Source organism: Lissotriton vulgaris, unplaced genomic scaffold (genome assembly GCF_964263255.1).
Source record: "Lissotriton vulgaris unplaced genomic scaffold, aLisVul1.2 SCAFFOLD_675, whole genome shotgun sequence".
In the NCBI taxonomy this organism is placed as follows: Eukaryota; Metazoa; Chordata; class Amphibia; order Caudata; family Salamandridae; genus Lissotriton; species Lissotriton vulgaris.
The window spans coordinates 419,592-435,161 of NW_028249837.1; the positions used below are offsets into that span (position 1 = coordinate 419,592).

The following is a 15,570-nucleotide window of genomic DNA, read 5'->3' on the forward strand; positions in this document are numbered from 1 at the left end:
ATTTGTCTCTCCTATTCATATGGCGGCGAAACGTATGGACTTGTGGCTTCCAATTACGCTATATCTTGATATATGTGTTAAACGTTCATTTCATTTATGGCCTGCTCAACAAGAAGTCTCTAAACCTCCTTGATTACCCTTGACACTCCTTATTTCTCCACTATCCTATTATACCTGCACAATATTGCATTGTTGTATATTCACAACCAGTGTAACTTCTCTGTTTTGCTTTAAAGCCCGTTTTTGGTTTCAGTTATTTCTTATTACTTTTGACATAATGCTTTACTTTATTGTTAATATTTTTTGGGGGAATTGCTTTTGTACTTTGTATTGACACCTTGCTTTTACCTAATAAAATTCTTTTTGAACTTAAAAACCGTACAGTGATGCCTAACTGGCCATCGTCTATTTTTTACTCTTTGAATTATTACAATGCATGGGAGATCTGAGTCCATGGATGGAAAATGTGCCATTTTAATGTTTGAATATGTTTGTAGCATTTGTGTAATATTCATCCTAATAGTTGTTATTTTAGAACTAATAAGCATAAACTTGGATACATGGTAATCTGGTATAAATATATACGGAACAATAAAACATATTATATTGCTGTCATTGTTACTGCTTTCTGGTAATCTGGTACAAACATATGGAACAATGACACCCATTGAAGCAATTCCATTGTTATTGTTTTTAAAAGATACATTGGCAAAGAAACATGGTTGGCAAATAAGGTCACATTTCCTCGGTTTATGGGATCAAGATCGCTTAACGGAAGTTAAATTCAACGCATTTAAGGGAAGTTTTTTTTGATCAGCCAAGTGATGTCCTATCCACAAAAGCAGTTTCACCATCTAGCATATATAACAAAAGTGCATGTTTGTCAAATATTGGAGTATATAGTTTTACACCAGGAATACAATCATTTTAATGTATATTTTGAAGAGTGCTTTCACACAGTGATGCCAGGGGGATAGAGAATATGCAGGGATGAGATTGTCTTTGTATCCACATGTTAAAGCAATGATTCAACCCACTGGCCAAGCAAGGGCTAATGGGTGACTGCTCACTAGACTAGACATTAACACACAAACTGAGCGGGTTTCCCATCTTTTACAGTGCTCACTACACTCTAGTTTCCACATTGTTTAATCATATCTATGTAGCCATCTTCCATCTTGGTATTTAACATACCCAAGACCAGACTTTCGCCTGATAGTTGTGTGGGTGCAGGCACCATTTGGTTCTTTCAAAAAATCCCTTTAATTTGTTGCTGGGCTTTTTTAAAGCACCACTGCTCCCTGCAATCCTTCTAACAGAGTTGGGTACATCTTTAATTTTTAAGTAGAAAAAATACTGCCTGCCTCTGCTTAGACTGCTTACTTGTGTGATTAACTAGCCATGGCGTGGTTTGTGCCCCAGAAATCTGTGCCCACCTTCATCCTGGGAAGGCACAGTTATTAGGATATTTAGTCAGTCCTTCCTGGGCTAATGACGTCTGCTGGTTTAAATACAGGAGCTTTAAAAAATTGTATGCCACTAAATAGGCATAACTTTGGCACCAAATATACCTAATTCGGGAGCAGCACCGCCTGCTTCTATTAGATCACCTCAAGACCGCCCACACAACCTGGATCAAACATGGCTGGTATAGCGCCCCACAGCATTAAACTGGAACACTGTTCTTCACGCAGTGGAGACGCAGACAGCCTGCCGACACTGGGAAGGGTTCACTCATTCTGAAAGAGGATCGCAGGCCAAGAAATACATCCTCAGGTTTGTTATTGCCATCCATATTGAACAAGGTTCCTGTAGTGCAATTGATGTAAAACTACTCAGCAGTCAAGAGCTGTGTGGTACGAAATGCATAGTCCACTCTCCAGTTGGCACCCGCTGGGCAGCTGGGCAAATGTTCCAACCAACCAACATAAGTAGGTAAGATGGTTAGAAAAGTAGACTTCTATGACTTTTGTTTGTGGGTGCTGTCATTAAACAGTCCAATATCCTTTTGTGTGGAGGACATCTACTCCTGGAGACCCGCGTAGAGGCTCTCAATCTCACTCTTGAAGTACTTGGACACCTCAGCTCGCTTTGCCTTCAGGGTTGGTGTCAGCAGACCGTTCTCGACGGATAACAGCTCAAGGTGAATGTGAATGTCTTTGACCTGATGGAAGTGAAAGAAAAGGTCAATTTGTGAAATGCCTTGTATTGCAATTGGTGGTTACCATGAAATAAGTGCACGGAATGGTTTGGGCTTGTAAACAACTCGACTATTATAATTTTTGTTTCTAACATTGAAAGTAAAAAATAGTATTCCTTAGTATGTGTATTCTTTGCAATTGTTCATTTGGAAAGGTTTGAATGATTTGTCAACATTTTAGGGTGTCACTCATTCCAAAAGTTAAGCAACACCTTGTACAAACTAGGGCTCAACTGTGGAGGAGTGTCAATTCAATGGACTGTAGTCTACTTCTGAACTCTAGAATAACATGGTGTGCACCCAGAACTTGTCTGTGGAATACTTTTCACTAGAAGCACTGCAGTACTATTACCCACCTAACTCCCAATGACATGCTAGTGGCCTGAAGCCCCAAAGGGTCAGTAGCATTCCCAGCAAAATTTAGCCTGTGGCCTACAATAGGCCCCGCTTGTGACAAAGTGGCCTTTCACCAATCTATTGCTAAAAGTGATGGAGGTTATATTCAGCACAGGATTGTGGTTGCAGCTGTTGTGTAAGAGAATTGTGTGTGGACCAGCAGAATAATTTATAATAACCAATATAATCTGTGTTCTCTTCATCTCTCACTCTTCATCCCTTCACTACATTTTTAAAGGCTGCAACCTAAGATGGAATAAGAGCACCACTCCGACAGGATAATAAAACACTCCTCACATTGGATTAGAATAGAATGTGGCGGAGTGGGCTGGGTTGATTGAAGTGGGAGGGATTGGCGTGGAGTGGGTTATATTGTAGTGGAGTGGGTTAGATTTGAGTGGAGTGTGGCAGTTTGGATGGGTGTAGATTGTATAAAGTGGAGTAGAGTAGATTTGGGTAGAGTCGGGTGGAGTGTGGTAGAGTGGACTGGAATAGTTTGGGGAATTTGAGTGTGATAGATTGGAGTGGATTGTGGTAGATTGGAGTGGGTAGATTGTAGTGGAGTGAGTAGATTCGAGTGGAGATGAGTTGGGTAGATTGCAGTGGAGTTTGGAGTGGGGTAAATTGGAATGGATTGAGGTAAATTGGACCGGGTGGATTGGAGTGTAGCCTAGTGGAATAGAATGGAGTGGGGTAGAACGGAATGGAGTCAGGTAGTTTGGAGAAGAGTGATTTGGATTGGATTGGAGTAGGGTAGACTGGGGTATATTGGAGCAGAGAGGGGCTGAGTGGAGTGTGGTAGATTGGGGTGGAATGGGTTTGATAGGAGTGGGGTGGGGTTGATTGGGTTAGACTGAGTGGAGCGGGGTAGAGTGGAGTGGAGTAGATTTGAGTGGAGTGGGGTAGACTGGAGGGTAGCGGGATAGACTAGGGTGGAGAGGGGATGAATAGATTGGAGTAGAGTGTGGTAGACTGGATCGTAGTGGTGTGGATTGGGATAGATTGGGTAAGAGTAGAGCACATTGAAGTGGGGTACATTGGAGTGGGATGGGGAAGATTGGAGTGGGTTGGAGTGGGGATAGATGGGAGTGGAGTGGGGTAGATAAGATGGAGCAGAGTGGGGTATACTGGAGTGGAGTAGATTGAAGCTGGGTAGTTGGAAAGGGGTAAGTGGTGTGTAGTAAAAGGATGTGTAGAGTGGAATGGCGTGTTGTGTCATGGAGTGAGTGGCGTAGATTGGAGTGACATGGAGTTGAGTGATGTGGTGTGCCATCGAGTGTCTTAGAGTGGAGGGGCGTAGACTGGAGTGGCATGTCACAGAGTGGAGTGGAGTATCATAGAATGCAGTGGTGTGACATAAGTGGAAGGGCATAAAGTGGAGTGGCGTAGTGTGGCGTATGCATTATGTGGTAGTGCACTGCCATTACAGACAACCCATTTTCAATTGAAATGACTATTACATCTGCACCGAAATAGGGTTTTACCGCACACAAACAATGGTGTGCATATGCCACCACCTAGTGTATAATGTGTTTTGATCTCATTCAAATATTCCTTTCCAGAACTACAAAAAAATGTGCTTCATTTGCACTAATTCTGATATATTCTGAAAGATCAGCACTGTTCATTGTTATTTTTTTTTGTTGTGTGCTAGAAAAACCATCCTACAGCCTCTCCTCGTACATGGATACTCAGCAGGATTGTCTTATAAATTCTCTCACTTTGAAGTCAGAGAAAGAAAAGTTAATACCAAGGTCCCTTGGAAGAGAGAGCTATACATTTGACCTAGGGCTTTGAATGCACAGCAAATGTGACTCGGTAAGAGCAAGACATAAAGGCCTGTTTACCGAAAGCGAGTTAATGGAAGAATACAGTAAACAGGATTTGGGCAACGAGAGGGACAAACTCAAGCTGGACAGCGTAAAGCAAATAAAGCCAGCAAATAGAAAGTCAGAAAATGTGAGTCACAAACCACAAAGCCAATGGTAAGCAAAGAGTAGAATGCATTTGTATATCAGCTTTCTCAATGTCCCCAAGATGTCTGTAGCAAACCAGAGAGCTGTGCTGTCTGGTGCATTGGTGCGTTTCGACCTAAAAAGTACCTGTGTTTTTTTACTGCTACCTGTAATACATTGAAATACAAATGTTGTTTTCTGGTTGACTTTCTTTGTTATAAATGTAGCATTTAAAAATATTGCATAGAATTATGATGCTAAAGTGTTTTTTGCTGAAATGACTTTAAATGACTATTCCCTCTCTCCCCTGTAATTTGTTTTCTTTAAAACTGCACAGTCATTGTAAATTTGACACAGATTTCACGTTTGTGTTTTTTTAAAAACGACTTCATGAAGTTCCAGATCAAAAACTGGGGAGGGTGTTGGCATTTCTACTTGAAACGTTTTCCATAGATAGGTGAACACCTTTAAACTATCGAGTTTCTTGGTATTCACTAGTGTTTACTACCAGTTTCTTACCCTGATAATAATGCTTATGTCATTTATGTTAGCAGCAGAAGTAAATGTGTATTCTTGGTAGGAAGGGGGTGGGGAACACCCCGAAATTAGTGGAGGTTTCAAGAACATGGGTTCTTGATGGTAAAAATATTTTCCATACGGAGAAAAACAATTATAAGCATTATTTTTAAGCATATGTAAATGTACAATATATACATTTAGTCATACATAAAAGGTGGCAGTTGTGAGTAACATAGATTTCCCCAAAGAATTCCAGAACTAGTCCTGGAAAACTAACAATCTGAGATTCTAATGAGTAGTTGTGGCATCCAGTCAGATTATTCGACATGAGTTTATTTCCAGCTAATTTTGTAAACAGGTTCAATATTATTACAATTCATTGAAGAGACTTCCCCCTCAATTTCAACTTAAATCCGATATCCCATTCCGATGACTTATAGAAGAAAATTACTGGGGGGCGTGGTCTGGACGCCGGCTAAGATGGCGGCGTGACCCGGAGGCTCCGTCACCGACCTCCGCACCTCATCGCTTTCAGGCTCCTATCCCGCATCTGCAGCGGACATGCACCAACGCTTCTGCACCGGAATATGAGGAGAGCCTAGCGCCCTCATTGTTTCCCGGTTCTGGTCACTTCGGAGGTGTTTCCTGACGAAGTCCCGTTCCAGCGGCATATGGCTGCCATTTTGAATAGCAGCCGCGATATCGAGCGACGGCCTCCTGGAGGCTTCTACAGGCTCCTGCTCTGCTCCTTCGCCTTCTGGTGGGCGCTTCTCACCCTTCTACCTACTGGTGAGCTTCCAAAGTGACATTCCTCTTTACCATGCATATTTTCAACATCTGTGGCATGCCATTACAGTTATGAGCGCCATTTTGAGATTCTGGTGATTCTCTTCACGACCTGATGCCCCTCAGACTTATATTATGATCCGCTGTTGTTTCTTCAACAGCTCCCCCATCAAGCGCTGTTTCTTTTTGTGCTTTTGACATTGCATACTTTACCCAGGATACTTCTATTCACAGCGCTTCAGCAGTATATGACGCATCGCCTTTTGCGTCCCTCTTTGCTCCTCCACCTCTGTGTTCATGTATGGATGTGCGCCCTGCCTTCTCATGTTTCTTCCATTGTTTTCTACAATTAAATCCTTCTGGAGCAACATTTCTTCCCTCATGCTTGTCGCAAACGGTTTTCAACTCTTCAATTCAACCATTGTCGCTATGCTAATTTGAGGTAAAGTCCTCCTTCTAACTGCATTGGCTGTATTTATTGCGCTATTTACTACGTCATAAGAGGCCCTATTGCTCTATTGTCTTATTATTTCCTCTCCTAATATACATGGGGAAATTGCGCAATTTAAAGATAGCCACGATATCGAAGTTGCCTCTTAGTTCTGATTCTGATACTCCTACACAAGATATGGAAGAGAATATGCCGGCTAAATCTGATTCTCAGCAGGGCGCTATTCCTAAGAGTCAATCCGGAGGCAAATTGTCTACTTCCTCAGTTTCAACATCTTCCAAACGCTTGAAGAAAGGCCCGCCATCTCCTGGGAGTGCCTCTTCTGCTGCCTCTGCTATGGAGCTCATCTTAGAGGAACTACGGGCTTTCAAACCCTTTATGGAGGCCACTACAAGCAACATGCAGGCCATGCAGGAAAAATGGACATCACTGGACTCCCGAGTTTCTTCTTTTGAACTCTCCTCAGACTCCTTGCATTCCACCTGCTCACGTATCTCTTCAATAGAATCAGAGATCCTACAACTTAAAAATCTAACTGAGGATTTGGAAAATAGAAATTGCAGGAACAACCTTCGCTTATACGGACTTCCGGAACTCACAGAGGGGACCAACCCCACTCTCTTCTTCCAGTCCTTCCTGGCCAAGATTCTGGATGCTCCGAACCTGTCTTCCATCAACATCCAACGCGCTCATCGCCTCGGTCCTAAGACTACCTCGAAGCCAAGGGGTGTCATCATGCTGTTCCTGCAGTTCACTGACCTCTTGCAGGTCCTTTCAGCCACCAAACTCAAAAAACAAATCATGTGGGAAGGACATCGTCTATACCTCTCTCAGGATGTCTCCAGGGCTACTGCGGATCGGAGAAAGAGATTTTTGGACATGAGGCCTCAACTCCGTGCTCTTGGCGCCAGATATGGTCTTTTGCATCCGTGTCTTTTCAAGGTTACATACAAAGATAAGACGACAACATACGAAGATCCTGCAACTCTGCGCGCCTTTCTTCAACAACACGTGACGGATGTTATGGACACTTCCAAACCTGGTTGATTGGCTTCTTATTCACTTTGATTCTTACATGATGAAGCCTTGGCGTTCTCTTATTTAGCGTTGTTACTGTATTGCGTTTCCCTTTCCTCATGGTTTTCGTTCTCCTCAGTATCCCTCCCTGTGACAGTTGTGATGCATTTTCTCCTAATGTTTTTATCCCTGGTTGTTATCCTCACCTGATGTTTACCATTATGGATGTCATTTAATTTTTGGCCCTGTTATAATTTCCGTTACATATTTTACTCTCTTGATCCTTTTGGATTCCCTAGCCTCTCTTAATATTGTTCTTTCTCATTTTTTCAGGTATGTCTCCTTCCTCTCCTTCCTACCGTATCCTATAATCCATGTCTGCTGCCCATTTTTGTCTCGTACCTTGGAGGGTTGGTGTCGACCCCGGTTGTCACTGTCGCTGTCTCCCGCTTCCGCCACCCCCATTCCTGTTCTGGTGTTTTCGTAAGTATGTTTTTCAGTCGTCCGTTTTGGACGTGTACTGTCTTCCTGCTCGTTCTTGCTTCTGTTCCTTCTCCTCCCTTTTTCCTTCTGACATTTCTTACCATTTCTGCTTTTTTCTCTTCCTTTTTCCCCCTCCCTTCTGCACTCTTCTTTCCTCTCTTTTGTACCTCAATACTCTCTTCTTTCTTCTTCTCTTCAATCTTCATTTGTTTATTCTTTGCACTCGACTAGCCTCGTTCTTTCTCTCTTTTCTAATTTTTACAATTTTTTCTTGTTCATTGCATTTGTTAAGCATGTTTTTCTTATCAATCTTTTTCTACTGTTTTATTCCGAGTTACAACTTCGAATGTTAAGGGATTAAACAATCCCATCAAAAGGCAAAGGGTTCTATCGCATTTTGCTAGATTGCATACAGATGTTGCCCTCCTCCAGGAATCTCATTTATCCGAGGAGGAGGCTCTCAAGTTGAAACGTTGTTGGGTGGGCCATGTTTTCTGCTCTCCTACTGTTGAAAAAAAGAATGGTGTTGTGATTTTACTTCACAAAAAGTTAAATGTTACCTCTATCTCGCACGAATGTGATGATAATGGTCGTTGGGTCATTGTTAACCTTTTAATTGATAACATTCCACTCACGTTATTCAATGTGTATGCTCCTACAGGAATTGATAAATCTTTTTGGCCCTCTATCTCGGACAAGCTTGTTTCCCTCTCTGGGGACTATATTCTCTTTGGGGGTGATTGCAATCAAATTATGGACCCCTTCCTGGACCGAAACTCTAAGACTAGATTTATTCCCTCTAAAATGCACTCTCAATTTGTCAAGACCTCCCAACACAACGCCCTAGTGGATATATGGAGATTATGCAACCCAGATCTCAGGGAATACAGTTTCTTCTCCCCCCCGCACCAATCCCAATCCCGCATCGATCACATTTTCCTCAGCAAATCCCTAGCTCAACATGCCATTCGTTCTGAAATAGGCTCAATCCTTCTTTCTGATCATGCCCCTGTCTTTGTGGATTTAGATCTTCTCCCCTTTTCCTCACCCTCTGGCAGATGGAGATTTAACAACACCCTGCTTCAAGACCCCAAATTTTGCTCCGAATTCTCTACCTTTGCTAATGAGTTCTTCCTTCTTAATCATACTCCTGATTCATCTTTCGTCGTGGTTTGGGACTCCTTTAAAGCAGCCTCTAGAGGTTTTATTATCAACTTCGTCGCGAAACGAAAGAAACTTCGGGAAGCTAAATCGGCTCAAATCCTGTCAGATATTAAACGCTTGGAGCTTGAATATTACTCCTCCTCATCCGATTCCTCCCTTAAGCGTCTTATCGAAGCGAAGATCTCCTTCAACAAATTCACGACCGAAGCAGCCTCTAACACGTTATTAAAATGTAATTCCAGATATTACGGTGGTAAGAATAAGATGGGAAAGCTCCTTGCCAACTATTTGAAAATCCGGAAGGAACGTACGAAAATTGAATCTATCCGTACTTCTTCAGGTGTCTCTTGTTTTAAAGATAAGGACATTCTCTCTGAATTTGTCAACTTTTATGATGCCTTATATACCCCTAAATCCGTTCCCTCAACCTCTGATCTTGACTCTTATTTCCAAGCATTACCCTCCACTCCTACTTCCCATGTTAATCTCGCTTCATTAGATCTTGATATTTCCCTAGCGGAGATTTCTCTGGCGGTTTCTAAGCTGCGTCATGGTAAAGCTCCTGGGCCCGACGGTTTTACTGTTGAGTTCTACTCCCACTTTGCTTCTCTCCTCCTTCCTAAACTCCTCCTTCTCTTCCAATCCTTTATTTCATCTTCTGCTTCCAGCGGTTCTTTTCAGCAGGCTTTGATTTGCCTGATTCCCAAGGACGATAAAGATCACTCTCTTTGCAAAATTACCGCCCGATTTCTCTCGTTAACACGGACTTCAAAATATTAGCTAAGATTCTTGCTCTCCGAATGGATCCTCTTCTTCCTGACCTACTTGGCCCGGAACAATCTGGGTTCGTGAAAGGTCGCCTTTCTTCGGACAATGCGCGTGTCTTCCTTAACATTATCAGCAAATCTTCCCGTCTCAATCTTCCCTTTGCGGCTATATCCTTAGACGCAGAAAAAGCTTTTGATAGGATTGGTTGGGATTTTATGTTTCGAGCTCTTCACTGGTTTGGCATCTCTACAAAATGTATTTCCCTCATTTCCTTGCTTTATTCTAATCCTCAAGCTTCCATTTTTGTTAACGGTATGACCTCCGATTATTTCTCCCTGCATAGGGGTGTACGTCAAGGCTGTCCTCTTTCTCCTCTTCTTTTCGTTATGGCTTTAGAACCTTTTCTTACTAAAATCCGTCAGGATGATACCATTTCCGGATTTCATTTTGGCTCCCAGCAGGTTAAATTATCGGTATATGCGGATGATATCCTCTTTTATTGTTATGACCCTTCATCCTCCCTACCTTCCTTTCTCCAACAAGTCTCTTCATTCTCTGCCGTATCGGGTTATCGTTTGAATGTTGACAAATGTGAGGTTCTTCCTCTAAACTCTCTCTGCCTCCATCATCACTTCGCCCAATCTGGTTTCTCGTGGCAACCCTCCAAAATTAAGTACTTGGGTGTCCTATTCGCTCCTACTCTTTCGGACACTCTTAAGCTTAATTTTACTTATCTTACTAAGAAATTGGATACTAATATCACCCGTTGGCATCCTCTCTTTTTATCTTGGTGGGGGCGCCTTAATACTATCAAGATGATGCTTTCTCCCCTCCTTCTTTACACCCTTTCCATGCTCCCGATTCGTATTCCCCTTTCCTACTTTAAAAAAATTGATTCTCTGCTTTCGAAATTCCTATGGCGCGGTAAACGCTCCAGGATCGCTCTTGCGACCCTTCGACAAGATAAAGCCCACTCCGGCGTCCGTTTTCCGGACTTTAAGCAGTATCATCGAGCTTTTTCTATGAAACAAACTGCTCGGTGGCTCTCGGATGATCCCCCCTTTTATCCTCCAATATGGCTCTCCATGGAGTCTTCTTTCATCTCTCCCTTCACTTTCCGTGAAGTTTTGTCCTTCACCTCTTGCCCGGCCCGCCTCCGAACTCCGATTATATCCCACTGTCGCACTCTTTTCTATCCCTTCCTGTCTTCATCTTTTCCTTCCTCTCAATCTTTTCATGACCAACCTATTTGGTTCAATTCTCGTCTTCAAATTCGCAATCGCACAATATACTGGAAGGTCTGGCACTCACGTGGTTTATGTTGGATTTCTCAATTACTCTCTCATGGTGTTCCTTTATCTTTCTCAGTATTACAGTCCTCCTTTCACTTACCTTCCAACACCCGCTCTCAATATGATTCACTTTTACCTGCTCTCATCTCCTTTCTTCAGTCTCTACCTTCCTCATGTGATCTACCTACTGATCGTCAGACTACCTCCTCCTTGCTAGAATCTTCCCCCTCCGCTTCTTCTCTTTACAATTCTTTTCGTTGTTCAGTAGATAGGGCAAAATCTAAGCTTGAAGTTACATGGGAATCTGATTTCTCTCAGGCTTGGTCCACCCTTTTTTTGGGATAAGATCTGGTGTAAACTTCATAAGACCTCTAGAGCTGCTAATACTACCCAAACTTTGTATTTTATTTATCATAGAACCTTATTTACTCCCCTCTCCCTCTCACGTTTCTCACCTGATACTCCTTCCACCTGCTGGTCATGCCCTTTTCCCTCAGCTGATCTCAAACACATGCTTTTCGAATGTCCACACATTTCCCAGTTCTGGATTTCTGTTTGGGCCCAAATTCAGAAAATCTTCCATTTCCGAATCCCTTTTCCCCCCATTTTGATTTTTCTAGGTTCCCTGTCTCCTGACCTCCCTCCGTCCTCTGGACATTATCAACTCCTAGACCTCTTAATTGCTATTGCTTTCCACACTATTACCTCTAATTGGAAACTTGCTGCCAATGTGTCTTATCGTTCTTGGTGGAATGCAGTATGTTTCCATCATCGATTGGATACAAATTATGTCACTCCCATCTCACTAGCTATCAAGCGGCACCTTTTATGGCTCCCTTTGGTCTCTTATCTCTCTTCCACCGCTCCTGCTTGCCCCTCATTAGCTCCTGATTCTGTTGAGGTTTGCAAACCACCTTGAATTTACTTTGCCTTTTTATTTCTTGTCTTTTCATTATTTGTATGCAGAACACTTATTTATCTTTTTATATTGCACATGCTCATATTTCACATGCTTATTGTAATATCTGTTTATTATACTTTGTAATTTTCCTTAAGTTGTAATTCTTATTATAACCCTTTGCTGTTTCTTCTTCCCTTCCCTCCTTCCTTTTTCCCCCTTGTTCTCTTATTTCAATAAAATCAAACTTAAAAAAAAAAAAATAGAAGAAAATTACTGAAAACTCAGAACGTCTTCCAAACAGAAAGATTGTAATAGAAGTTGTGCCAACTCAGCGCCCATCTCTGCCAAAGACATCAGAAAAGCTGTGAATTATCTGCACCGAGAGTTGTGTATTGGGCTCACATTTCTATGAGTGAGGTCGAGGAGAGTGTCAGAGAAGCAGGCAAAGGGATCTCTTCGAGTTCTGTAAGCTGCTTGAACAATTTTGAATATTTAGACATTACATAGACTCATTGTAGATCAGCAGATCTACATAAGTAGATCTCTGTGCGAAATGTTGCCAGCGCAAAAAAGGTCTGCTGTGTGATGCAATACAATGATGTGGTCCTACATCTTGAAATGAAATGCACATACCTGTTCGAAAGATTTCAGGCCAGCTTTTTTCCCCTGTGTGACCATGTCTTCGATGATAGCTTTCTTCACTGCCTAAAAGAAATATCAAACACATAAGGAAACTCGATCGTTTGTGGCTATTAGCACCAGAACCTGAAATGGCAAACAAAAACTCAAAGACCGGCATTTCCTTCGTCACAGAGGCACATACTGACCAGTAACTCAGAACAACACACACGAGCCCACGCTCACACACACATGTGTCACACAGTCATACTCATGTACCCAGGCGCATTCCCACACTCACACGCACATGTGCCACACAGCCATACACAGGTATCCTGTCGCATGCCCACACTCACTCACTCACACATGCTGCGCAGGCATGCACATGCACCCAGGCTACTGCCCACACGCACATATACCACACCGTCATGCACATGCACCCCGGTGCATGCCCACACGCACATGTACCACACAGTCATGCACATGCACCCAGGTGCATGCCCACACTCACTCATGTGCCACACAGCCATACACATGCACCCTGGCGCATGCCCACACTCACTCACTCACACAGGCCACGCAGTCATGCACATGCACCCAGGTGCATGCAACACGCACATATACCACACCGTCATGCACATGCACCCAGGCGAATGCCCACACTCACATGCAAATGTGCCACTCAGCCATACACATGCACCCTGGCGCATGCCCACACTTACTCACTCACACAAGCCACGCAGTCATGCACATGCACCCAGGCTACTGCCCACACGCACATATACCACACCGTCATGCACATGCACCCAGGTGCATGCCCACATGCACATGTACCACACAGTCATACACATGCACCCGGGTGCATGCCCACACTCACCTACACATGCACCCTGGCGCATGCCCACACTCACTCACTCACACATGCCACGCAGTCATGCACATGCACCCAGGTGCATGCCCACACGCACATTTACACACCGTCATGCACATGCACCCAGGCGCATGCTCACACTCACATGCGCCACACAGCCATACACATGCACCCTGGTGCATGCACACACTCGCTCACTCACACACGTCACGCAGTCATGCACATGCACCCAGGCTACTGACCATACACACATATACCACACCGTCATGCACATGCACCCAAGTGCATGCCCACACGCACATGTACCACAGAGTCATGCACATGCACCCAGGTGCATGCCCACACTCACATGCGCCACACAGCCATACACATACACCCTGGCGCATGCCCACACTCACTCACACACATCACACAGTTATGCACATGCACCCAGGCGCATGCCCACATGCACATTTACCACTCAGTAATACTCATGTACCCAGGCGCATGCCCACATTCACATGCACATGTGCCACACAGTCATACACATACACCCTGGCGCATGCCCCACTCACTCACACACGCCACGCAGTCATGCACATGCACCCAGGTGCATGCCCACACGCACATGTACCACACAGTCATGCACATGCACCCAGGCGCATGCCCACACTCACTCACTCACACACACCACGCAGTCATGCACATGCGCCCAGGTGCATGCCCACAAGCACATGTACCACACAGTCATGCACATGCACACAGGCGCATGCCCACACTCACTCACACATGCCACACAGTCATGCACATGGACCCAGAAGCATGCCCACACACACATGTGCCCCACAGTCATACACATGCACCCAGACGCATGCCCACACTCATGCACATGCCCCTCTAAAATCACCTCCTCCCACATGCATAGTTTGAGGTCGTTTTCCTAGAAATTCTGTTCCAAGCGGATCTTAAACAATGTAAATTCGTAAGAACTTTCTCTTCTTGGCCTACACCCAGCGATCTGCGTGGAGGTTGGAAAATTCTCTGCTTGAGCCTAGGGTATCCACCACGAGATATTCTGTTCTGAGCTCCCAGCCCCTGGTATCAAGGATTCCTAGCTTCTCCAACCTCATGCAAATGAAGTAGAAGTAGGCCAACAGAGTGATAAAGTAATGCTCCATCTCTTCTTTTTCTTTATACTTATACTTTATTCCATTCGACATCTCCCTCCCACCCCACATACATCATGTTTCACTATTAATGGAGATTAAGATATAAATTCCATATATTAAGAGGAAAAACGTTTTCTTATGTACTAGGCTGTAATAGTTACGTTACCAATGCGGGGAGAGGTGGCTTGATCTGGTTTACCACAGATGGCGTTCTTACACGTACAGCTGTATGTTAAACTTAATTGGCTATATTATGATTGGTACACTGTCAAAATATCGAATCTTTAATTTCGACTTACACTTATATCGAGTTGCTAATATCGAAGGGACAGAATATCGATGTCCAGAATATCGATGGCCAGAATATCGACCCTAAGGTAAGTAATATCGAAATTACTTATATCGATAGCATATATATCGATGTAAGTAATATCGACATTACTTATATCGATAGCATATATATCGATGTAAGTAATTTCGATTTACTAATATGTGTTAGAAATTTTAGTTAAGTATTTAAATTAATTGTTATAATATGTGTTTAATATGTTTTTAGAAATAAAAAATATATAAAAGTAAATTATATGTTTTACTACCAGAGCGGGTTGTGGGTTTTTAGGGGAATAGGGTGGGAAGTAATTTATTTGTAATTAAATAATTATTTTTTAATGATTAATTTATTTTGCAATTAAATATGAATTGGCAATGAATTATTTTAATTGATTAATTAATTGATAATTTATGTATATTTTTAAGTAAATTATATGTTTTACTACTGGAGCGGGTTGTGGGTTTATAGGGGAATAGGGTCGGAAGTAATTTTTTGTAATTAAATAATTATTTTTTAATGATTAATTTATTTTGCAATTAAATATTAATTGCCAATGATTTATTTTAATTGATTAATTGAATAATTAATTGATAATTTATGTATATTTTTAACTAAATTATATGTTTTACTACTGGAGTGGGTTGTGGGTTTATAGGGGAATAGGGTGGGA

General features: G+C 42.8%; 1 protein-coding gene across 1 annotated transcript in view; it reads right to left on the reverse strand.

Annotated features, from left to right (window-relative positions):
- Positions 1 to 456: 456 nt before the first annotated feature.
- Positions 457 to 15,570, reverse strand: part of LOC147663476 (long-chain-fatty-acid--CoA ligase 5-like) — a 225,920-nt gene continuing 210,806 nt past the window's right edge. Inside the window, exons 20-21 of the mRNA XM_086950420.1 lie at positions 12,566 to 12,637; positions 457 to 2,164 (exon numbers count right to left, since the gene is read on the reverse strand). Coding sequence (XP_086806546.1) covers positions 2,024 to 2,164; positions 12,566 to 12,637 — 213 coding nt within the window. The 3' untranslated portion in view covers positions 457 to 2,023. The remainder of the gene's footprint in view (positions 2,165 to 12,565; positions 12,638 to 15,570) is intronic.